Below are 24,204 nucleotides of genomic sequence, written 5' to 3'. Positions count from 1 at the left end.
GGAGAGGTAGTGAAGGTTCTGGGGCATCGCCAGAGAGGCAGAGATTACTCTGCGGGGCCGGGAGAGGCCTGACAGAAGTCTGAAAGATGTTGATTGCTGCGGAGCGTTCTGCGAGGTGAGCACCCAGAGACATATGCAGGTCCCACGATTTTGATGATGTGATGAACTCCGGTCAGAGACGAGGTGTGGATGCCTAATAGTTGTAGTGACCTGCAAGAGTTTAAAGGGCATCTGTCAGCAGTTTTGTACCTATGACACCGGCTGACCTGTTACATGTGCGCTTGGCAGCTGAAGACATCTGTGTTGGTCCCATGTTCACATGGGCCGGCATTGTTGAGAAAAAAAAAGTTTTAATATATGCAAATGAGCCTCCAGGAGCAACGGGGGCGTTACCATTACACCTAGAGGCTCTGCTCTTTCTGCAACTTCCACACCCCCTACATTTTGATTGACAGCACCAGTCAGTGTAATGATGTTTTCTCTGCCTGTCCCAGTCTAAGTGAAGAGGACGCGGCAGTTGCAGAGAGAGCAGAGCCTCTAGGTGTAATGGCAACGTCCCCGTTGTTCCTAGAGGCTCATTTGCACATATTAAAACATAATTTTTCTTTACGTAGCTGCCAGTGCCACCATCAAGGCTAACCTATAAGCTCCGCTGTTGTGCTGTCAATGAGAACTATACTTCAGCAGCCGCCAACCTTTATACCTCCTGTAGTGAAACCGCCAAGATTGTGTGCCTGAACGGTCTGAAACCACCTCGCCTCAGCGCCTCTCGTGAGTCAAATTTTCACTTCATTGCAACTTATTGTCCCTGCCCAAATCTTGCCGCGCTGCTTCTCTGTAGGACAGTTAGCGCCAGACCCCTCTCGCCTTCTCCCATACCCCCCACTTGGTCATTTCCCCGGCTGTATGTTCTGCCATAGGAGCCCCATTGATAGTCAAAGTCTCTTCCTCCAGTGCAGATGACATCTTATAAAGTCTTGAGAGCCGTTGCACTCGTGGAAACAAAATATCACCATGAGAGAAAAAAAAATGCAAATAGGAAACAGACGAATACAGTCAAATGTAACAAAAAAAAAGGATCTGATTTAATCTACTGTGTAAATGTCAGTGGGGGAGGGGGGGGGGGTTCACACCTCCGTATTAACAATCATTATGAGGGGTCGTTTTGTCTGATTTATGACGCTCCCGGTAGGGTATTGGCTGCGGCTTGGATCATTGTTTAGAGGGTAATTTTAGCCTGGCATTGGATGCACGCTATTTTTTATTTTTATTTTTTCCTCGCCGCTCGGCAGTAGATTCCCCGCCATAGTCGCACGCTGTTTTTCACTTATGCAATTAGCTGTGTTTATAGATTGCCTGTTATTGAATGAACGGCCGCGCTAGCCATATCAACGCCGCACAGACCTGCCTTTCCACTGCCAGACACCGTGCCAAGGTTATCGACTTACACAGGCTTGGATACGTTCCAGCTGTTTAATTATAATGTCTCATAAGCAGCTATTTCCACTTTCCATTAGTATATAAATGTAATATGCTATTTTATTTCTGTGATTAGCACTTCATTTAGGCGAGTTTAACACGCTGCCAGAAGACAGCCCTGCCTTTACTCCTCGGGGTTCTCCCAGGGGACAGGATTTTTTATTTATTTATTTTTTAAACTTTTTTTTTTGATAATTGACCAGTATAAAAATGCACTTTTTGGTGCACATTGCAGGGACTTGGTGGAGTTAGGACGACTGCACGCCTGAGGGTGCTGGGCCGTGTACCACAAGTTGGCATGGTTTTTCAATGTGGTTCACACATTTTTAGCATTGTGCCTAGAAATATTGTGCAACCAAGAAGCAGATCAAAATTTGTTCAGCGTCTTACCCCAGATGTACAGGCCCCGCGGGGAAATAATCACAAGCTTAGGCTATGCACCCAGTGTACATGTTAGACGTGTCCATAGGGTTACATTAGCCTCTCTGAGGCCAAAATCATCCATCTTGCCTCCGCGGCCAGCCAATCACAGGCCGCGGTGGTGTCAGGCTCCCCTTGTGCCATGGTAAATGGTCACATGGTTGCAAGGGGAGACTGACACCACCGTGACCCCTGATTGGCTGCGGTGATGTCAATCCGGATGTTCACCTTGCTGGAACCCAGTGGAGCATCACCGGCCAGGAGAAGAAGGAGCAGGAAGCTGGCCCTGGGAAGCAGATAAGTCATCTTCCCTTTGCAGGTCCAGCAGAATGGGGGGGTTCTTTCCCCCCCCCCCCTCCCCCCCCCACAAATTCTTGCACAACCCATTTAAAGATCCTAGAAACCCTAAAAGTGGTCGCATGTTGAAGGCAGGTCCAAATTAACAGAAGGCAGGGCAACACAAGGAGGCAGGGCCAACAAGTGCAGCACAATATACCGCCCCAGCAGAACCAAATACCACAGTGCAGCACAATATACTGCCCCAGCAGAACCAGATACCACAGTGCAGCACAATATACTGCCCGAGCAGAACCAAATACCACAGTGCAGCACAATATACTGCCCCAGCAGAACCAAATACCACAGTGCAGCACAATATACTGCCCCAGCAGAACCAAATACCACAGTGCAGCACAATATACTGCCCCAGCAGAACCAAATACCACAGTGCAGCACAATATACTGCCCCAGCAGAACCAAATACCACAGTGCAGCACAATATACTGCCGGAGCAGAACCAAATACCACAGTGCAGTACAATATACTGCCCGAGCAGAACCAAATACCATAGTGCAGCACAATATACTGCCCCAGCAGAACCAAATACCATAGTGCAGCACAATATACTGCCCCAGCAGAACCAAATACCATAGTGCAGCACAATATACTGCCCCAGCAGAACCAAATACCACAGTGCAGCACAATATACTTCCCAGGCAGAACCAAATGCTACAGTGCAGCACAGAATACTGCCATCCCTGCTGTAGTATTCAACTGTAATACTGTCCCACTTAACTGATGCTGAGAGCATCAGATTATCATGTACCCAGGCGATGACCGTGAGGAGGGCTTTGGACGGCCTCCTGGGCACTGGCCCACCAGGAAATTTCCCTGTAGGGTCTATGGCCAGTCTGCCCCTGAGTCCTTACACTAGGGGTGGGCGATATAGGCGATATGCGATATGAATTTGGGCCACGATATGGATTTTCGCCATATCGCCGGACCGCGATATGATCGCGGACACCATTTTCTCCTGAGCCGGCCGGCACATAGGGGGGAGGAGGGAGTCCCTCCCTCCCCGCTGTGCGCGGCTGCCGCTGAACACCAATGAGGACAGAGTAGGAGGAGGAGGGGAGGGACTGTGGCCACTGCGCCACCAATGAATGTGCCGGCCATATCCCACAGGGTCCCCCTCCCCCCCCATCATTGGTGGCAGTTTGCAGTTCCGATCGGTTACCATGGCAGCCAGGAGTCACGCTACTGAAGTCCTGGCTGCCATGGTATGTTAGTGAGCAGAGAGCAGCGCATTATACTCGCGTGCGCTGTGGCCGCCGGTCGTTCCTTTTTCTGTCTGTGTGGCAGATTGCTAATGCTTACAGCATTAGCAATGCGCCGCACAGACCTATGAGAAGAAGGAGCGACCGGCGGCCACGGCGCACGCGAGTATAATGCGCTGCTCTCTGCTCACTAACATACCATGGCAGCCAGGACTTCAGTAGCGTGACTGCTGGCTGCCATGGTAACCGATCGGAGCCCCAGCATTACACTGCTGGGGCTCCGATCAGAACTGCAAACTGCCACCAATGATGGGGGGGGGGGGACCCTGTGGCCAATGCCACCAGTGATTAATACTGGGGAGGGTGGGGGGGGTTTGCGTTACCAGAGGGGGCATATCAGAGGCTGGGGGGGCATATCAGAGGCTGGGGGGGGGCAGATCAGAGGCTGGGGGGGGGCAGATCAGAGGCTGGGGGGGGGCAGATCAGAGGCTGGGGGGGGGCAGATCAGAGGCTGGGGGGGGGCAGATCAGAGGCTGGGGGGGGCAGATCAGAGGCTGGGGGGGGCAGATCAGAGGCTGGGGGGGGCAGATCAGAGGCTGGGGGGGGCAGATCAGAGGCTGGGGGGGGCAGATCAGAGGCTGGGGGGGGGCAGATCAGAGGCTGGGGGGGGCAGATCAGAGGCTGGGGGGGGGGCAGATCAGAGGCTGGGGGGGGGGGCAGATCAGAGGCTGGGGGGGCATATCAGAGGCTGGGGGGGCAGATCAGAGGCTGGGGGGGCACATGAGAGACTGGGGGGCACATGAGAGGCTGGCGCCATGGTCAGCTCCCTGCTGTTGTGTGCACAAAGCACAGGGCAGCAGGGAGAGTGTAAAGTCCTATTCACCCGAATAGAGCTCTATTAGGGTGAATATGACAAGGGTTCTAGCCCTTAAGGAGGCCAATAGTTAATAAATAAAAAGTAAAAAAAAAAAAAAAAAAGGTTTAAACACCGCCCCCCAATATAGAAAACAATATATCGCAATATATATCGCACATGCTTAAAATTATATCGCAATATAGATTTTAGGCCATATCGCCCACCCCTACTTTACACCAATAATCAGTAAAATACTGCACGCTCCTGTCATCATGTAAGTGCAGTATAGTAGATCGGCACTAAACCAGGAACTCATGGCATTTTAAATCTGCAGTAAATGTGGGTGAAATGAGCCGCAGTCAGTCCGAGTAGATGGCCAGCGCAGGGACCCTTCTCTCGGTCTGCATGCGGCCATCAGACACTCGGCTAAAAATTATCCATTTTTTTTCTATTTTTAGACTTAGTGATAGTTTCTCTTGGGAATGAATTGTAGCTGCGCACAATCCCCTTAGATTCTTATATCTCTGGCAATGTAAGTAACCCTATCGCCCATCTGTCCATGTGGTCAGTAAGGGTCAGAGTCATGCCTTGTCAGGGATAATCAGTAGAGGCAGATGCACCAGGAAATCCTCCTGTGAACTTCTGATTTGCCTCAAGTTACCTTCAGAATATAGGATATTTCACTATATCGGGGGAGACACGTTTCTTGCCTTATTTATTTCCAATATCGCAAAAATATCACAGTCTGCCTTGGGCTAAAAGGATTTTACATGTTACATGAACATCTTTAGCTTTCTTCTTTTAATTGTACAGTTGATGTTGAGATTTTAGAGGGAACCTGTCAGGAAAATTTTTGAATACCCGATCTGAGGCCGCTTCATTCCCGCACCTCTGATCTTAAAGTGTATGAACTGTTTAGTAATCTGTTTTTAACCAACCTTAAAGGGGTTTTCCGGCTTTAACATCCTTTAACAAAATCATTTATGAAGGTCGCTGTAATTTTGTAATGTATTTCTTTTCCCTTTATTGCCCCTATCTCCCGTTCTGGGCTGTGGTCACATGACCGTGTCCATGCCGCTTTGTCTTATTTCCTGCCATGTTATGTCCATGGACGGGGCAGTGATGATAATAATAATCTTTCTATAGCGCCACCATATTCCGCAGCGCTCTATAATTCAGACGGTTCCTGTACAAATCAAAAGACATCACACAATTGCAGGGTAATAAACACTAGGAGTGTGGGCCCTGCTCACAAGAGCTTACAATCTATGTGTCTATGTAACTAGCTGGGCATTCTTAGGGGCGGGGCTGGAGCTGTGGCAGAGGAAGGAGAAGTGCATCATGGGATTGGTTGGATACAGGAACAGGAAGTGCTACCTACAGGACGGAAACAAACCCGAGAGATTGGTTTACATGGTGAAAATGGGTCAGGAGCGTCCAAACTGAAAAAGAGAAAGCACAGGGAAGATTTAAAGGAGGTGCGCAACTACAGGATCAACTTGCAGGATAACGGGCTGAACTGGATGGACGGATGTTTTTTTTTCTTTTTTTCAGCCTTACAAACTATGTTACTGTGAGCATAGTAGTAATTCCAGAAACCACCCTTATTGTGAACTTAATAAGGTGATTTCTGCTTCCCTACCCAAAAGCAAGATATGACTGAGGGCTCATGCACACGAACATGTGTTCCCCGTGCCCATCCGGCAGAACACAAATTGCAGTCCGCAACGCACGGGCACTGTTCATGTGCCCACCGTTTGCAGATGCGGACCTATTCACCACCGCTCCGCCGGCCTCTCAATAACTTTGGCGCCTCCAGCGACAGTTCTAAATGTAAGACTTCCTTGCTGTCTTACATTTAGACTATTTTCTACACCTGAAACAGGCGTAGGAAATGATGCCGGCCCGTCCCCTTCCCTGCCCACACCGTGCCTACAGTTTTAGACCTAGCGTGAGCGGGGAAAAGTTACAGATGGCGGCGCAACTAACAGTTGCGCGCCATCTGTGCCTGAAATACGCCTAATTTAGGCATAATTCAGCATGGTAAATGACCCCCCAAGACTTTTCTACGTGACTTTTTGTATTTCCTATATTCATGCTTAAGGTTTCAAAACGGTTAATGGCCGAGCTGTAGTGTGTTGGCCTTGGTGTCCCCCTGTGGTTTATGGCCTCATGTTTCTTCTGAGACTTGGCAAAGGAGTGGAGGATTATGGGATGGCTGGACGCCATATTGCTTTAGTTTTGAAGAGAGTGAAGATGAGCCTCACACCCATTTAGGTCACCAAATAGATTGGCTAGAGGTCAGGACACCTCAGATAACATTCTTTGTCATATGATTGGGCAAAGGGAATATTGGGTGCGTTTGTGTTTAGAACCCCCCCCCCCCCCCCCCTTCCCTAGTCATTTAGGAGGTGGGGGGGGGGGGGGAGCCATGAGATAACAAGAGAGCACAGAGAATTCCTTTCTTTTACCTATCTTTGTACTATTTTTCTGAAAGAGTGGTTGAAACTTGGAACAAACTTCCAGCAGATGTGGTCCCTTCCTGGGATATGATTTAAGCCCCAGCGTCTTACAGTAACAGCGCGCTGATTGGGCAGGTGCAGGAGCTGCGCCCGTCGGATTAACGGCAGGGGTCCAACTGTTCCTGACAGCCTTGCCCCTGCTGTATACGTTGGCATTGGTGAAAACACCGCTGCTGGCGCTTTAACCCTTGCTATGCCGCATTCAGCGCTCACCACAGCATGTACAGGGTTAGTGGAGGGGGGTCCCTCCCTGTTCCCATTGGGTCCCTGCGCTGCGGTGACAGGAATGTGCCTTCCATAGGCATCGTGGCTGCCTTCTACGGAAGCCTGTGAGATCCAGCCCCCTGAGTCTCACAGGCAAGCAGGTTGTAAGTGTATTACACTGTGTAATACACTTACAGCCAATGCATTACAATACATAGATATTGTAATGTATTGCAGAGGGGATCAGACCCCCCAAAAGTTGAAGTCCCACAGTGGGGGAAAAAAAAAAGTTTGAGTTTTACATAATAAAAAATAAAAGTAAAAAACAAAAAACAAAAAAAATGCCCTTTTCTCATAATTAAGTTATATAAAATTGGAAAAAAAGAAAAGTAGACATATTAGGGTCTCTTCAAATACAAAATGGTGCCCAAAAACCATTCTAGCAAAATCTGCCTCCAAAAACCATATGGCTTTCCTTTCCTTCTGACCACTGCCATGTGCCCCGACAGCGGTATACTACCACATATGGGGTACTTCTGTTAACCGCAGGAATGTGAAAACTGGCCCGGGGGAGAAGGGGTTAAACAAGCCTGGAATAAACACATCTATCCTAAGAAAAAAGAAAAATAAATACTATAAGGGCAGACTAGATGGACCAGGTGGTCTTTTTCTGCTGTCAATCTTCTATATTTCTAGGTCTGTAACTGTAAATGTTGTTGAATCATATTAAACCGTTTCATTGTTGTCCTGTTGATGGAACTTCTTTACATTTAGTATTGTAATCTACTGTCTGTACAGCAGTGTATTGGCTTGGCTGCAGTTGCTGCGTAGTGGGTGGGATAGTCGGGCAGCAGGAGTCGCAGCAGATATGGGTGGGGTCCCATAGGATAGAGTACTGTATCTCGCTTTGTATAGCCGGGGCTAATGTGTGGACAGCTTTCTATATCAACCCACAGGGAAGTGAGTATATAGAACAAGCCAAGGTGTGAGTGGTAAAAGGTGGAGTGTTATATATACAGTAAGGAACAGAAGTATTTGAACACCATGCGATTTTGCAAATTCTCCCACTTAAAAATCATGGAGGGGTCTGAACTTCACATTGTAGGTGCATTCCCACTCTGAGAGACAGAATAAAAAATAAAATAAATCAGGAAATCACATTGTATGATTTTGAAAGAACGTATTTGTCTTGCACGGCTGAACATAAGTATTTGAACACCTGACAAAATCTGTGTTAATATTTGGTACAGAAGCCTTTGTTTGCAATTACAGAGGTCAAACGTTTCCTGTAGTTCTTGACCAGGTTTGCACACACGGCAGCAGGGGTTTCGGCCCACTCCTCCACACAGATCTCCTCTAGATCTGTCAGGTTTCGGGGCTGTCGCTGAGCAACACAGAGTTTCAGCTCCCTCCATAGATGTTCTATTGGATTTAGGTCTGGAGACTGGCTGGGCCACTCCAGAACCTTGATATGCTTCTTACGGAGCCACTCCTTGGTTATCCTGGCTGTGTGCTTCGGGTCGTCATGTTGGAAGACCCAGCCACGACCCATCTTCAAGCTCTAACTGAGGGAAGGAGGTTGTTGCTCAAAATGTCACAATAAATTGCCCCATTCATCCTCTCCTTAATACATTAAAGTTGTCCTGCCTCCTTTGCAGAAAAGCACCCCCAAAGCATGATGTTACCACCCCCATGCTTCACAGTAGGGATGGTGCTCTTGAAATGCAACTAATCCTTCTTTTTCCTCCAAACACAATGAGTGAAGTTTAGACCAAAAAGTTCTACTTTGGTCTCATCTGACCACATGACTTTCTCTCGTGCCTCCTCTGGATCATCCAGATGGTCATTGGCAAACTTCAGACGGGCCTGAACATCTGATGACTTGAGCAGGGGAACCTTCCGTGCAATGCATGATTTGAAACCATGACTGCGTAGTGTTCTACCGACAGTGACCTTTGAAACTGTGGTCCCATCTCTCCATGTCATTGACCAGCTCCTCCCTTGTAATTCTGGGATGATTCCTCACCTTTCTTATCATCAGTGATACCCCACGAGGTGAGATCTTGCATGGAGCCCATTCCGAGTGAGACTGACAGTCGTCTTTAGCCTCTTCCAGCCTTGTGGAGGTCGAAAATTTTGTCTCTGGTGCCTTTTTGACAGCTCTTTGGTCTTGCCCATGGTAGTAGTTGGCGTCTGACTGACTGTGGGGTGGAAAGGTGTCTTTAAAGAGCTCAGACAGGTGCTACTAAGTTAGATTAATGAGTGGAGTAGAGGTGGACTTTTTAAAGGCACAGTAACAGGTCTTTGAGAGCCAGAATTCTTGCTGTTTCTCAGTTGTTCAAATACTTATGTTCAGCAGTGCAAAACAAATAAATTCTTTAAAAATCATACAATGTGATTTCCTTTTTTTTTCTTTTATTCTGTCTCTGAGTGGGAATGTAACTACAATGTGAATTTCAGACCCCTCCATGATTTCTAAGTAGGAGAACTTGCTAAATTCTGTTCAAATACTTCTGTTCCTCACTGTATTGTGGGGTTTTGCTCTGGTAGATAGAGTAGGCGGACGCAGTTCAGAGGCAAAAGACAAGTTATTAACACAAAACTTCAGTGTTTATTCACACTTAAGGCAAATGTACAAAACAATGTGTTACTTTGCAGTCTTGGTGTTACTTCACACAAATTGGAAAGTTCATATAAGACAAGTCACCTTGATGTCAGTTCTGCCTCCAGCAGTCCACGGCAGGCTTTAGGGGGCCTGTATCCTCGGCCCATGGGTCTCAGACCTCCAAGCTGGCATCAAGCCTCAGATCCCAACACAGAGATCCTGCTGCTGAGCCCAGCTGCCTATTTAAGGACAGCCAGGTGCTGCCAAAAACCCGGACCAGCAATTAAAATCCTGTCCGGTATTTGACCTCACCTGGCTGCAAATCAGCCCAGCAGCACACGCTGGTAGGGAAAATACCTGTTTTCCACTGTGTCACATATATAAATATAAATATATATATATATATATATATATATATATATATATATATATATATATATATATATATATAAATTTAGGGAAAAATGTAATGCAAAAAAAGAAAATGAGCCTCCTCAATAAAGGGGGTCATGGATATTTTTACAGCCATTTTGGTAAAATTTTTAATAAGATGAGAAAAAGAATAGAATAAAGCCATCAGTTTTTCATGAGATTGCGAGGTTGAGAATTTCATGATCATTGCAAGAATCAAAGTATTTCTGCACCCCTGTGAGTTTTGGATATATCCAGGATAAATTATTATTTTTACACGCTGTTTATCATATATGAGGTTTGCTTTGTTTTCTTGCGTACCTTTGTGAACTTGCAAAACAAATGTGTAAATGTTGATCGCTATGTGGAGTATTGAACAGTGACCTATTCAGATGATTGCATTCCAGTTATGTGCCAATATCATCAGATTGGAGCAAAAATACATTTGCAAGGCTTTAAATAGTTCAAAATAGGCAAAAAATTGTGCACGTTTTTGATTTATACAGACAGAGGTCAGCGAACTTGTTTTTCTCTAAAGCGTTGGCTTGAAGTGAATCATTTTCTCTTTGTTGCAGTGAGCATATTTGGATCTTGTAAGAGCAGTAGGGTCTGAGTGTAACCCGCCTGTGTTTTTGTTCACAGTTCGCAGGGGTGATGTACTCGCAGCCTGGAGCGGCATACGGCCATTGGTCACAAATCCCAACTCTACAGACACTCAGTCCATATCTCGCAATCACGTGGTTGACGTTAGTGAAAGCGGGCTCGTCACCATCGCAGGTAACACAATCTTAATATCTTATTTACTGAGGAGAGATTTTCTTTATTTTTTATAATCGGCCATCTTTAAATCAGTAGTTTATGTGAATATATAAAACTTAGTAATAGGTCTTATTGGGGTCTTCCTTGCCTTTCAGCAGTCTGTAGCTTCTTGTACTGAAACCTCTCCCCTGCAAGATGATGCTGTACATACAGTAAATAGTAGACCATGAGGGTCGGGGAGGAGGGGGATGCAGCTGCAGTCTCTGCTGAAATTAAACAGCATGAAGGGGATAGCAGAATGAAGAAATGTACCCATAAGCTCCCAGTCACCTGATGGAGGTCAAAGGAATAGCCTTTTGGCCTCTGTCAGACTGGTGTACAGCCGTATACCTTTTTGTATGCTGTCTACACTAGATTCATAGGTATCCAGTAAAAAACGTATAGTACATAGTGGGGAGGGGGGGGGGGGGGAGTGAATACAATGGGAGCACACGGGCAACAGATGGCACTGTATGCCTTTACATTGCAGTGGTATCCGTTCAAGGTATACATGGGGACAACTTCTTGGCCTATTACTCCAACGGACACTGCAAAATGTAGCATGAGTGCACCCTTATAACCTATCCTGAGGACAGGGTGCCAGTATTACACATTCGGAAAGCCGCTTTAATCTCTATATGTTACATGTTATTAGGTGGAAAGTGGACGACATACCGCTCTATGGCTGAGGACACAATGAATGCAGCTATTAAAGCGCATGACCTGAAAGCTGGGCCCTGCAGAACTGTTGGCCTTTTCCTTGAGGGTGGAAAAGACTGGAGCCCCACACTTTACATCCGTCTGGTCCAGGACTATGGATTAGAGAGTGAGGTAAGTAGTCTTTATTTGCTTGTGTACATGCAGGCCTGTCTCCATGTTTTTAGGAAATTGTGATCAGCAAGACCTTAATGCGGAATTGCCAGAAGTTCACAGCAGGTCCAGTGGTAGAGCTGATAAAGTATAACTCCACCTTGAACGATGTACACACCACAGTTTTTATTGCTGCCCTCCAACTAAAATGAAAAATGAAGCAAATTTAACAATAATTTTAGTTTAATATGTCCTACCTTTTTTGGGTATACAGCTCCTGTGCAAACGCATGTGTTCCTTAGTTGCAAACTGCAAGCTAAGGCTACTTTCACACTTGCGTTTTTCTTTTCCGGCATAGAGTTCCGTCACAGGGGCTCTATGCCGGAAGAATCCTGATCAGTTTTATCCCCATGCATTCTGCATGGAGAGTAATCCGTTCAGTTTGCATCAGGATGGCTTCAGTTCAGTCGTTTTGACTGATCAGGCAAAAGAGAAAACCGTAGCATGCTACGGTTTTCTCTCCGGCCCAAAAAACTGAATACATGCCTGAACGCCGGATCCGGCATTTTTTCCCATAGGAATGTATTAGCGCCGGATCCGGCATTCAGAATACCGGAATGCCGGATCCGTCGTTCCGGCATGCGCAGATCAGCAAATATATGAAAAAATGTACAAGACGGATCCGTCTGTCCGCATGACAAGCGGAGAGACCGATCCGTCCTTGCAATGCATTTGTGAGACGGATCCGCATCCGGATCCGTCTCACAAATGCTTTCAGTCAGCGGCAGATCGGCGGATCCGGCGGCCAGTTCCGACGACGGAACTGCCTGCCAGGATAACACTGCCGCAAGTGTGAAAGTAGCCTAACATTTTGTAGTCTGATCCTGCAGCATGCTCCCTTCTATCTGTCCCCTTAACACAGTATGAAATATGCACAGTTTAATTCCACTAAATGTATGATTCGTGGAAGTTACCTATGTGTCAAATATTAGGGAATTGCTATGAAAGCGACTTCTTAATCATTTAATTTAAAGAAAACTGCAGTGGGAGTATTCCTGCGACTGTGCTTTCTGAATGACAAGTGTTCTGAAATTAAAAACTTTAAAGGAGTTGTCTCATCTGAGACATTGGTTGCATATGCTAGCGATATACCACCAATGTGATATAGATGTGGATCCTACCTCTGGGACCCGTACCCATCTCTAGAACGGGGTCCCCAAAGTGAACAAGAGCGCTCAGTGCATGTGCGTTGTTTCGAAAATAGCCAAGTAACCACGCTCAGCTCTTTTCGAAGTCCCATAAAAGTGATTGGAGAGTGCACCGCGCATGGACGGCCCTCCATTCACTTCTGTGGGCATTCTGAAAATAGCTGGCTCAGCTATTTCCGGCAGTGCAATAGAAATGAATGGAGAGGTGGCCATGCATGCGCTGTGCACTCCCCATTCACTTCTATCGGACTTCCTAAAATAGCTGAGCATGCTCACTTGGCTGTTTTCGGGACTCCCATAGAACTGAATGGAGAGCACTCCACGTATGGGCAGAGCGCTCTTGTCCACTTTGGGGGCCCCATCATATAAATAGGTGCAGGTCCCAGAGGTGGTGTCTGAGCAATTTCCTAACAGGGGGTTCAGACCTGAGCGTTCTGAAACGAGCGCTCTGTATGCGCGATTGTACGGGCGTTTACAATCGCGCATACAGAGACAGGCGTGCACACATTGTCGCGTGTTCCCGAATATCTATGTGCGGGAACGCGCGACAAACGCCCCAAAAAAATCTCAAGCACTTGTTTGAGCGTCGGGCGTTTTACAGCGCGATCGTACGCGCTGTAAAACGCCCAGGTGAGAACCATTCCCATAGGGAATCATTGGTTTCTCCGTGTTGAGCGTTTTACAGCGCGTAGGAACGCGCTGTAAAACGCTCAGGTCTGAACTTAGGGTAAGTGTTGCCAAAATACTTCACAACAACTACGAATCGCCCAGGGCTTTATTTTATTTTTACTTCTGTATATATAATTGTATATCCACCCCTAGAGTGCCAGGCATCGGTCCTCACATTCTGCTACACACACGTGCCAGCTGGTTCTCATTTTATTGAAAGCTTATCATTCTGTTATGCCAGTAATACCCAATGCAGGACTGGCACACAAAGCTTGGCCTTAATGTACATCTACACAGGGCTGCAATGTTGCAGATTTCCCACAGCGGTTTTGCATGTGGCAAATCCGCAGCATTTCACAGCATCGGCAAAGTAGATGAGATTTTAAGAACTCTTCTCACACTGCAGCAAAAAATGACCTGCAGGATGTGGTGGATTTTTCCCCCCAAGGATCTGCAACTGATATTTCTGCTGTAAAATTACATTCCATGTGGTTGTCCCCAAAAAGGGATTGTCCAGGCTCTAGACATTGATGACCAATCCTTAGGAAATGTCAGTGGGGATCCCACACCCAGCACCCCCGCTGGTCAGCTGTTCTCAGCAGCCGGATCCTGTGCATCAGTTATACACATTTGGCATCCGTTTGAGTCCTTTCCGTCTGAGACCAGTTTTTTTTTTTTTTTAGACAAAAAAAAAAAAAAGACATTATCTTTAATTGGCGCCAGTGTCTGAATGGAAGCTGCTGAAAACCGCCAAACCTCATTGGGATTCCAATTGAAAAACTACAGCAGAAGCCATAGCGGATTTTGCCTTGTGAACTAGCCCTAACGCTGGGTTCACATGTGAGCGTTCGCGATGGAGCGCTCTGTATGCGCGATTGTACCGGCGTTTGCAATCGCGCATACAGAGACAAGTGAACGCCCATTGTCGCGCGTTCCCGAAAGTCTATGTACGGGAACGCGCGACAAGACGCCCCAAAGAAGCTCCTGTACTTCTTGGGGCGTCGGGCGTTTTACAGCGCGATCGTACGCGCTGTAAAACGCCCAGGTGAGAACCATTCCCATAGGGAAGCATTGGTTTCTCCTTGTTGAGCGTTTTACCGTGCGTAGGAACGAGCTGTAAAACGCTCAGGTGTGAACCCAGCCTCAGGTGTTTGGCTACTTTAAGACTTGGGACATTTACAATTCATTTCCTATAGGAGAAAGGTAAAATTTACACAACATGCATACATTGAAATCAGTGGGCAGTGGTGTAGTACATGCGACCACAAAAATACGAACCAACTTCCATACTGGACATTGGAAGGGAGGGTTCCAATTCTGTTAGCGCCATATGCACTAATAGGACACATGAAGAGGAGATAACGGGACGGTCCTCCATATGAAAGTGTTGACCCTTACCAACAATAAGCATGAGATCCAATTTTCATGTATTGCTAAGGCAGCAGAACAGTTCATCTGCATCTCATTTTGTGCCCGTGTTAATTTTCAAAAGGTATGAAATGTTTTAATTGTTTGACAAACGCGACTCCGCTGCGGAGCGCTCCTACAGAAATTAGCATTCCGTTGAGTTTTTTTTTTTCTTTCTCTCTTTGTGATTTCCATGACAGTCCCATCTCCGTGACATCTAATTCCAACAATACATTCGTTAAATGTGATCACAGTTGCAAAAAGTAGTTGACGCGTCATTAGTCACAGTTACATTGATACATGCATATAGTAGTATAAGTGCTGGCCTAAGCGTTCACAACACAAGTCGTTTCCTCCCACACAATCAAGATTTAATACCCTCTTCAGTCTGTTTGATAAAAGCTTTGGGAATCTGACATAAGTAGCGTGCTTCTTTTTTTTTTTCTTCCCTTTCCCGCTGTGCTCCGAAGAGTAGAAGGAGGGGAGGCTGAAAAGTGAGATGCTCGGTGAATTGTTGATTCTCTCCTGCAGGTTGCCCAGCACCTGGCTTCCACCTACGGTGACAAGGCCTTCGAAGTGGCCAAATTGGCTAAGGTTACTGGAAGGAGATGGCCAATTGTCGGGAAGAGATTGGTTTCAGAATTTCCGTACATTGAAGCAGAGGTCTGTAGAACTGAAATGTGTAAAGTTAAACTTCCAAAAATGTTTTAAGGGAAAATTGCTTGTAAAAAACAAAACTAAAAAATTATCATAAAATGTCCGTATTTCTATTTATTTATAAATATGTATATGTTTATTTATCAATATATAATAATCTGTTAACATGACATGTGGTTTGCTCGGTTTTCGTACCTGTAATATTTTTTTCTGCTCTCATCTCCCGTTCTTTCACCCTGGTTTCACACATGAGCGTTCCGAAAGGAGCGCTCTGTATGCGCGCTTGTACGGGCGTTTACAAGCGCGCATACAGAGACAGGCGTGCACACATTGTCGCGCGTTCCCGAAAGTCTATTGTACGGGAACGCGCGACAAATGCTCAAAAAAAGGGTCAGGTAATTGTTTGAGCGTCGGGCGTTTTACAGCGCGATCGTACGCGCGGTAAAACGCCCAGGTGAGAACCATTCCCTTAGGGAATCATTGGTTTCTCCTTGTTGTGCGTTTTACAGCGCGTAGGAACGCGCTGTAAAACGCTCAAGTGTGAACCCAGGGTCAGTTGTAATCTAGAACCAAGCTGATAGCACAGTGAGTTTGGCTTCCCATAAAGCCGGCTGTCCATCGCCAGAATTTATGCCATGGGTTTGTTTCTGGTACCTGGCACATTGGTTGTAAAGCCGGAGGTCTCCCTTTCGCTGGACAGAAAAAATGTTACCTGCACCATTTTCCTGTCTGTCTTTAACCGGCTGTGGGAATGCCGGACAAAAATATCATCAGTTGTGTCTGACAACCGGCCATATATGTGAAGCTTGCCTTAACAAAAAATTTGTGTCACCTAAAGAGTAGGTTTGTCACGTGGGAGATCTGGCCCATTTGTAAAGTCACTTTTGATGTGATGTTAGGACTAAATGGTTATGTACAGCCAAAGCGTGCTTCTACATGTAGGGATGCGCTAGTGGATAAATGCTACCAATGTGATTCTTAACAAATATACACAAGCAATTCCTATTTTTTGGTCTAGTTGACCTGCTTCAGCCACGGGTTGACTGATCGGAAAACTCTTGTGTCTTGAGAGGGACCAGTAAGAAGACACCATCAGGGACCTGAGCATCAGAACAGGAGCGATGGGGAAAGGGGGTTGGATCCATGAAGTATGACATTTTTTTTTTCAGTTTTTAAGGGTACTTTCACACTAGCGTTATTCTTTTCCGGCATGGAGTTCCGTCCTAGGGGCTCAATACCTGAAAAGAACTGATCAGTTTCATCCTAATTCATTCTTTATGGAGAGCAATCCGTTCAGGATGCATCAGGATGTCTTCAGTTCAGTCTTTTTTACTTTTCAGGACGGAGATAATACCGCAGCACACTTTTCTATTGAAATGCATTAATGCCAGATCCGGCCCAGAGTGTTCCGGCAAAACGGATTTGGCATTGCGGTCTGCACATGCTCAGACCGCAAAAATGTAAAAAAAAAAATAAATTTACGGATCCGGTTTTCCGAATGGCACCGGAGAGACGGATCCGACATTTCAATGCATTTGTCATACGGATCAGGATCCTGATCAGTCTGACATATGCCATCAGTTTGCATACGTTTTGACGCATCCGGCAGGCAGTTCTGGAGATGGAACTGCCTGCCGGAATCCTCTGCCGCAGGTGTGAAAGTACCCTAAGTATCTCTTACCATTTAAAAAAATAAAAATAATGATTGGCCAGACACCAGACAACCCTTTTCATGCTGCCAGACCTGCGACATAAGTGACAGGTCCCGTTATTGTGCTCTGGCCTGGTCTTTAGCTCTTGAAGCTGTTTATCTGACTCGAGTCTCATATTTTGGCGTGCATTAATTTTTTTCTCGCTGGAGACATGACAATATGACCATTCCATGAGGGAGACATTTGTCTGGCTGACTATTTCCCACATATTCCTTCGCTGGGATCAGTTAATTAGGTCATATAAAATTTATTTATCTACTTCACTTCATTAGTCGAATCCACGTTAATTCAGTCACAAAGTAATTGGGAAATGTCACACCAGAAAAATGTTTTCTCCCTGAAATGGGTCATGTTGGCATGTCTGCCACTGTCATGCATTTCATTAGAGGAGACTTTTTATTTTTTATTTTTTAAATGAGTGACCTGGCTAACATTTTAAAGATCTTTCCTCCTATTTTTATAGTGGGTTAATTATGGCAAGTAGCACGTAGAAAAAACACAATGGTGTTGTCCTTGGCAACTCATCAGAAGGACAAACAACATACACCTGGAATCTGATTGGTTGCTATGGGAAACAGCAATTGTTTCAATTTCTGTTTGTTTTATGTCTTGAATTTGTAGGGTTCATCTCGTGCTACATTATGCAGTGCCCATAAAAGGTTTCCGTTGGGAAGATTTTCTGAAGGAACCTCAGACGTTTGTCTGTATATCTGTCACCCATAAGCATTTTGCACGGTGTATGATTTTATTGGATGCCTCTGTGTAGAATATTGTACTCTAAAAAATGCTGTCCTTCATGGAAACCAGTCTGGTGGAGGCCAAAACGAAACTCTTGACCACCAAATATGGGGACCCAGCAGAGGCCCCATTTAATGTTCTGTTATTGGGGGTCAAACCTCTGGGACCTTCATTGATGACGAGAACAGGGGCCCTGTTACCTTTTAAGGGGCTGTTCACACAGAGTTTTTGACAGCTGACTTTTATGTGGATTTTTCACCAAAAATCACCAGTCGGCCCCTCAGATACCGCCTCCCATTGTTTTCATTGGAGAGAGTGCTGCCGTTCACACAGACATGGTTTATGGCTGTGACTGCTTAAAAAAACATGTTCTTTCTTGGCATGGTGGCAGCAATGAACTGTGGCTTCCCATTGAAGACAATGGTAGGCGGTTTATGCACCACCGCCCAATGTTTTTTTGGAGTGGAATTGGTGTCAAATTCAGCCGTCAATATTCTCTGTGTTAATGGCCCCTTCATGAGCCGGAAGAGAGGAACAGATGGCAGAAAGCTACATAATCTTCTGAGGCTTCTGATCTTGCAAAATCCAAGAATACCGTACAGTTCTACGAATTTCTGAATTATTGGATGTCTGATTAAGGAGATTTCACTACCTCTGCTACCTCCTATATTGAGCAGTAAATAGTCACGTATCTTACATTTATTTGTCTTTGCTGTGATAGGTAAAATACGCTTTGAGGGAATATGCCTGCACGGCTGTGGATGTCATTTCACGCCGCACACGCCTTGCATTCCTGAACGTGCAAGCTGCCGAAGAAGCCTTACCACGAATTGTAGACATTATGGCCAAAGAATTGAACTGGAAGGAGCAAAGGAAAAAGGTATAGTACATTTACATAATAATCTCCTTTAAACTGATTCAGTGGGGGTGGAGCTGCAATACCAGGCACTGCCTATACACAAGGGTGGCGCTGTTGGCAGAGTGGATGACTTTTTTTTTTTTTTTTGCATGCAACCAATTTCTGATCCCAAAATGGTGATAGTTGTAGACCTGAATAAGACACAATGTTCAAAGCAGTTTCCATATTGTGAAGGTCCTGCCTCGCTTACTGTTGATAACGATACAACTTCTGCAGACAGATCCAAGGATCCTCAGACCGCCACAAGGAGTCTAATGCTAATGTTGCTTCAGTGATACGAGGAACACTGCAGGGGCACAAGTGCTATTAAACCCCAAAGAATTAGTTCTTGCGCTTGGAGCATTATTATCTGTCAAGCTTAATATCCAAATTGGGAATCAAATGAGTCAGTTTAACAAGGCTTGAAGAGGAATTAAGTATAAAAAAAATAGTAAAGTGTGTGTGTATATATATATATATATATATATATATATATATATATATATATATATATATATATTGAACTCTATAGGACAGACAAACTAAATAGCAGTAAAGGACACTTACATACATGTAACATAAGAAGAAAAGAATTGCTCTGCACATCCGTGTGTATTACAGTGTATTATTAGAGTATATTTTTTTCATATGAACAAGACTTTACTGCAGCCAGGCGGACTGGGAACTTGAAGTGGCCGTGGAAACAATACTAAAAGTGGCCCCGTTTTGTAGTTGCGTCCAAATTGATGGAAGGCAGGTCCAGCTATACCATATTGTGGCACATTATACCATCCCAACAGAGGCAAATGCTACAGTTCATCACAAAATTTGTAGGAGACGCAGATCATCAGCCCACTGGAATTTTTGGAATTGAGTAGCAGCCCCTTATGTGCAGCTCCTTGGAGGGTGGGGGGTTAGATCATTGCATAACCTGGACCCATACAGTGTACCTACATACAGAATTATTTCTGCCTTTGCAATCATTATGGGGTGAATCTCGGTGGCCAAAATATTTACAAAAACATTTCATCCCATGATGCTCATGAGGGTGAGAATGTTTGCTGGAACCTAATCATACAGGTGTCATATAATTCGTTGATCCATTTGGCTGCAACGTGTTATCTGCAAGAAGTTCATACCTGGTCAGTAAGTGTTCAGATGTTATCTGTAGGTCAGCATAGACAACTTTTTGTTTATTTTTTTTTGTTGTTGTTTTAATTCCATCAGAAGTAATGAAAAGTTTTGACTCCCTGTGTTCACATCAGGTTTGAACACCACATTTGACATATTTCCCAGGAAAGCGCCGAATGCCTATCATGCCGAACGTATCATCCCGACATATGACAGAAATACAGAAGGAAGGCACTGGCAAGATGGGAACAGTGCCTTTTTGTCTTGGTCAGTGATTCCCAACCTTTGGATAATAGTCGTCTCCTATTTTTATCTACCCATACTTCAATAAAGCTCTGCTTGAACTTTGTTCAAGAAATATTAGGTGTTAATATCTAGGTGTTAAAGGGGTTGTCTCATCTGAGAAATTGGTGGCATATCGCCAGGATGCACCTAGTGGCATTTTGCTAGGATAGGTGCACCTACCTCCAGAACGAGCCCCCAAAAGTGGAGAGCGCATGCACAGCATGCTCGGCATTCATTTCTATGTGAGTTCTGAAAATAGCTCGGCTGTTTTCCAAAGTCCCATAAAAATTTATGGAGAGGGCGCTACAAAAGGACCACCGCTCCATTCACATGCACTGCTGGAGATAGCCGAGCCAGCTCTCAGAAATGAGTGGAGGACAGCCGAGCATGTGCAGATGCTTGTATGCTCACTTCTGGACCGTTCTGGAGATAGGTTGGGGTCTCAGAGGTGGGACAAACACCAATCTGACATTGGTGGCATATACTAGCAATAGACCACCACTGTCTCAAATGGGACAACCCCTTAAAGACCAGGCCTATTTTTTAATTTTTGCATTTTTTTTTCCCCCCACAATCAGCTGTAACTTTTTTTTTTTTTTTTTCTTTTCCCCTATAAAAAATAAGCCATTTAATTTACCATGTCTTGTACTGGAAAACGGCAAAAAAAATAATCTTTGTGGGGTAAAATTTAAAGAAAAAACACAATTCCACCAAAGTTTATGGGGTTTTGACATCACAGCGTTAACTGTCTGCTAAAAATGACATCACATCATTATTCTGCAGCTCAAGGTGATTACAGAGATCCCAAACTTATATAGTTTTTCTTTAAAAAAATAATCTTTTTGCGGGGGACAAGGTGACAAAAAAATGGTGAATAGTCTGCTTTTCATTTTTTACAGCATTCACCGCACAGGAAATAAATGTTTTTTTTTTAATAGTTCAGACATTATTGGACACGGCGATACCTGATTTGTTTATTTTTATTGATTTGAATATTTTAGTGATTTTTTTATTTTTTACTTTTTTTTATTTTTTATAACTTTGGATCTTTTGATACCTTGCCCCCTTCATCCTAATAGGGATCTATTCGTGTGAACGGGATTCTGACGCACTCCCTGCTGAGCTCTGCCTCATGCACAGTTCAGCAGGGAGGTTACTTTGACAGGCCTTGGAAGCCTCAGCAGCATCCCTCTGCCAAACCTGACAAATGCCGCGATTGTGAATGTGGCATCTGAAGTTAAATGACGTGGTTCGGCGTGATCACCATTCCCCATCATTGTGGCCGGGTGCCTGCTGCATTATACAGCCAGCACCCGCTGTATACGGAGTGGGCTTACCACAGCAGCCCTCTCCATACAGTTTCCGGCGCATATTGCCGTGCATGAACAGCGTTATGCGTTAAAGGGTTAATTTTGCCAATCTACAGCCAGGTGTTTGGAGTTGGGAGCCCTTTTAGCATGTTTCAGTAGTAAATTAGATCAGTTTATCCATCATTCCCATTCACTATATTGGAGATAAGCTGCAATACCCCACAGCTCTTGGACAAGAGTGAAGCTGTTTCTGGCAAAAAGAAGCAGATCTTTTTTTTATAATCCACCCATTTAAAGTTCTCTGCCCTTCAGGTTTCTTCTGATTCCATTCTTGCAGTGCAATGTTGCATTAATACTTGTATGGACCTTGAACATAACAGAGGGGGCGTCGGGAAAATATTCCATCACGCTTTGTTTTTCGAAGGATATTGGCATCTAAAGTCAGGCTAAAGCTGAACGCTGTCTTACTCTCATGCCTTCTGCATGAAAAATGAACATGTCTGGGTCTCATTGCCCTTTATTCTAATCGTCACCCAAGACAAGACTTGATTGTAGATATTTGTGAATAATGGGGTACTGATCACATGACCCTTTGAGGCCTCCCTGTCATGTGTAAGATAAAGGATATTCACACGGAGATGACCAGTTAATGGAAGATAAAGGTATTTATATTTAAGGCCACGTAGGAGCAGGGGATTAATTGGTATTCCATCTCTCTGTGCATATTGCCCTTCTCGATCCTCACATTTCTCATGCAAAATCCAGATCAGTGCTCTGATTATGACAAATTGTTTTCCTCAACACAGAAAGAGACCTTTTTTTTTTTTTTTTTTGAACAGTTGTTTTAATTTTTCCTTTTAACTCCCTTGTGACATATGTTTCGTGTCTTCCTCCCTCACAGTTTAATTGGAGCTGCACACCGATTGGCAGCACCGGCTAATTAGTGATCTTTTGTGCTGTCGGCTACAGTCGGCACAATAGGCTGGCACCTTCCAATAGTGGAGACGATTTGGACATGTGCACTAACCCTAAAGTATATATCCTATATTCCTTTGCTGTACAGGTCTACAATCTGGTCTAATCAGTCATTTTTGTATCGGGAGGGACAATAGAAAAATCTCTCTTGGATTTTCGGGAGACAGATCTAAGTCTGTTATCTCGAATCTGACAGGGGTTGCCCATGGATGATCATTATGGATCTTGCCTGTGTTCTGCCTGGTGGTGACCTCCTGTCTGCTTGACCAAATACAAAACAAAGGAAAAGCACTTCCTAAAAAGTCACATGGCAAAAAAAGGAAAAGCACCCTCTAAAAAAGTGAAACGGCAGCCTTCTAGTTGTAGGTTGTTCTCCAGTTCAGAGACCATTGCTGACATTTCTCTACCAATGTATTATGCTATGAGACAGGATGCACTTCTTTGGTAATGCTTCTATCTGGTTTGGGCTTCCCTGACCCCCAAAAAAGTTTTGAATCTTTAGACTTAGTGACCCCATATGCTCTGTCGGGTTCTGCTAGTGGTGGGATGCATTTCTAAGGATCATGGTAATGGTGAAACGACTAGAAGTATCCACTGAAAATCAATTTCGGCACCAGAGATGACATCTGATCATTGGGGCTCTCATCATTGGGAACCATGGTGCTCAACTCACAAAAAGACCCTTGTTCTGCACTCAGGTTGTCCCAACTGAACAACCCCTTTAACTGGGTATTCCAGGATTTGTTCCCTTTTTAATTAGGCCTTCTTGTGTGTGGTCCCTAGTTAAAGAATCGTACTCCTCTGTTTCCTGTGACTCCCTGATCTGACGCCATTCAGTAATCATGTACGCTGCTGCAGACGATCACTGGTCTCAGTGGTGACGTGTCCCCCAGTAGGATGTGACTCAGCAGTGATGTGCCACTTTGAGATATGTCACTGCTGAGGCCAGTCATTGGCTGCAGCAGAGCGTTTGACGTCATCCATACCCCGGCAAGAAGTAAACAAGTCAGGGACTGGAAGATTGCTAAATGGAGCCAAGGTGCTGGACCGGAGCTATAGACAGCAGATGAGTATGATTCTTTCCTTAGGGAGCCTAATGAAAAAGGGACCCAATCCTGGAATACCCCTTTCAAGTTACCCAGAAGCATTAGACAAAAATCTTCCATCCAATACCCAACAATTCAGTTGCAACCAATAGTGAAGAGTCAGAACATGTGTCAAACCATACTCTACCATTACTCTACATTCGATCAGCTGCATTAACGTCAGATTATGTTCAATTATAAAATGAAAAATGCAATTTGGCAGATTGAATGGAGCAACCTGGACCCAAAAATGCTGAATGTGAACAAGTCTGAATCGATGATAGTTATCCAACTACCAATGTCTAGATTTATAGAAAATATTTAAATCTAGCTTTTGTTTTTTTCCAGGATGAATTGGAAGCGGCAAAGCAGTTTTTGGATTACGAAATGGGATACAAAGCGCGATCTGAACAACTGACCGATCGATCCGAAATTAATTTAACACCTTCTGATATAGACAGGTAAGCG

The 24,204-nt window shown here is 44.9% G+C and overlaps 1 protein-coding gene across 2 annotated transcripts in view; it reads left to right on the top strand.

Moving 5' to 3' along the window:
• GPD2 (glycerol-3-phosphate dehydrogenase 2) overlaps positions 1 to 24,204 on the top strand; it is a 268,599-nt gene that overhangs the window by 104,112 nt on the left and 140,283 nt on the right. For both annotated transcript variants that reach the window (XM_044304996.1, XM_044304997.1), the window contains exons 10-14: positions 10,696 to 10,830; positions 11,507 to 11,682; positions 15,477 to 15,608; positions 18,774 to 18,932; positions 24,085 to 24,197. In XM_044304996.1, coding sequence (XP_044160931.1) covers positions 10,696 to 10,830; positions 11,507 to 11,682; positions 15,477 to 15,608; positions 18,774 to 18,932; positions 24,085 to 24,197 — 715 coding nt within the window. The remainder of the gene's footprint in view (positions 1 to 10,695; positions 10,831 to 11,506; positions 11,683 to 15,476; positions 15,609 to 18,773; positions 18,933 to 24,084; positions 24,198 to 24,204) is intronic.

Source organism: Bufo gargarizans, chromosome 8, assembly GCF_014858855.1.
Source record: "Bufo gargarizans isolate SCDJY-AF-19 chromosome 8, ASM1485885v1, whole genome shotgun sequence".
Classification (NCBI taxonomy): Eukaryota; Metazoa; Chordata; class Amphibia; order Anura; family Bufonidae; genus Bufo; species Bufo gargarizans.
Note: the sequence above shows the minus strand (reverse complement) of the source record. Positions and strands in the feature narration are given on the sequence as shown.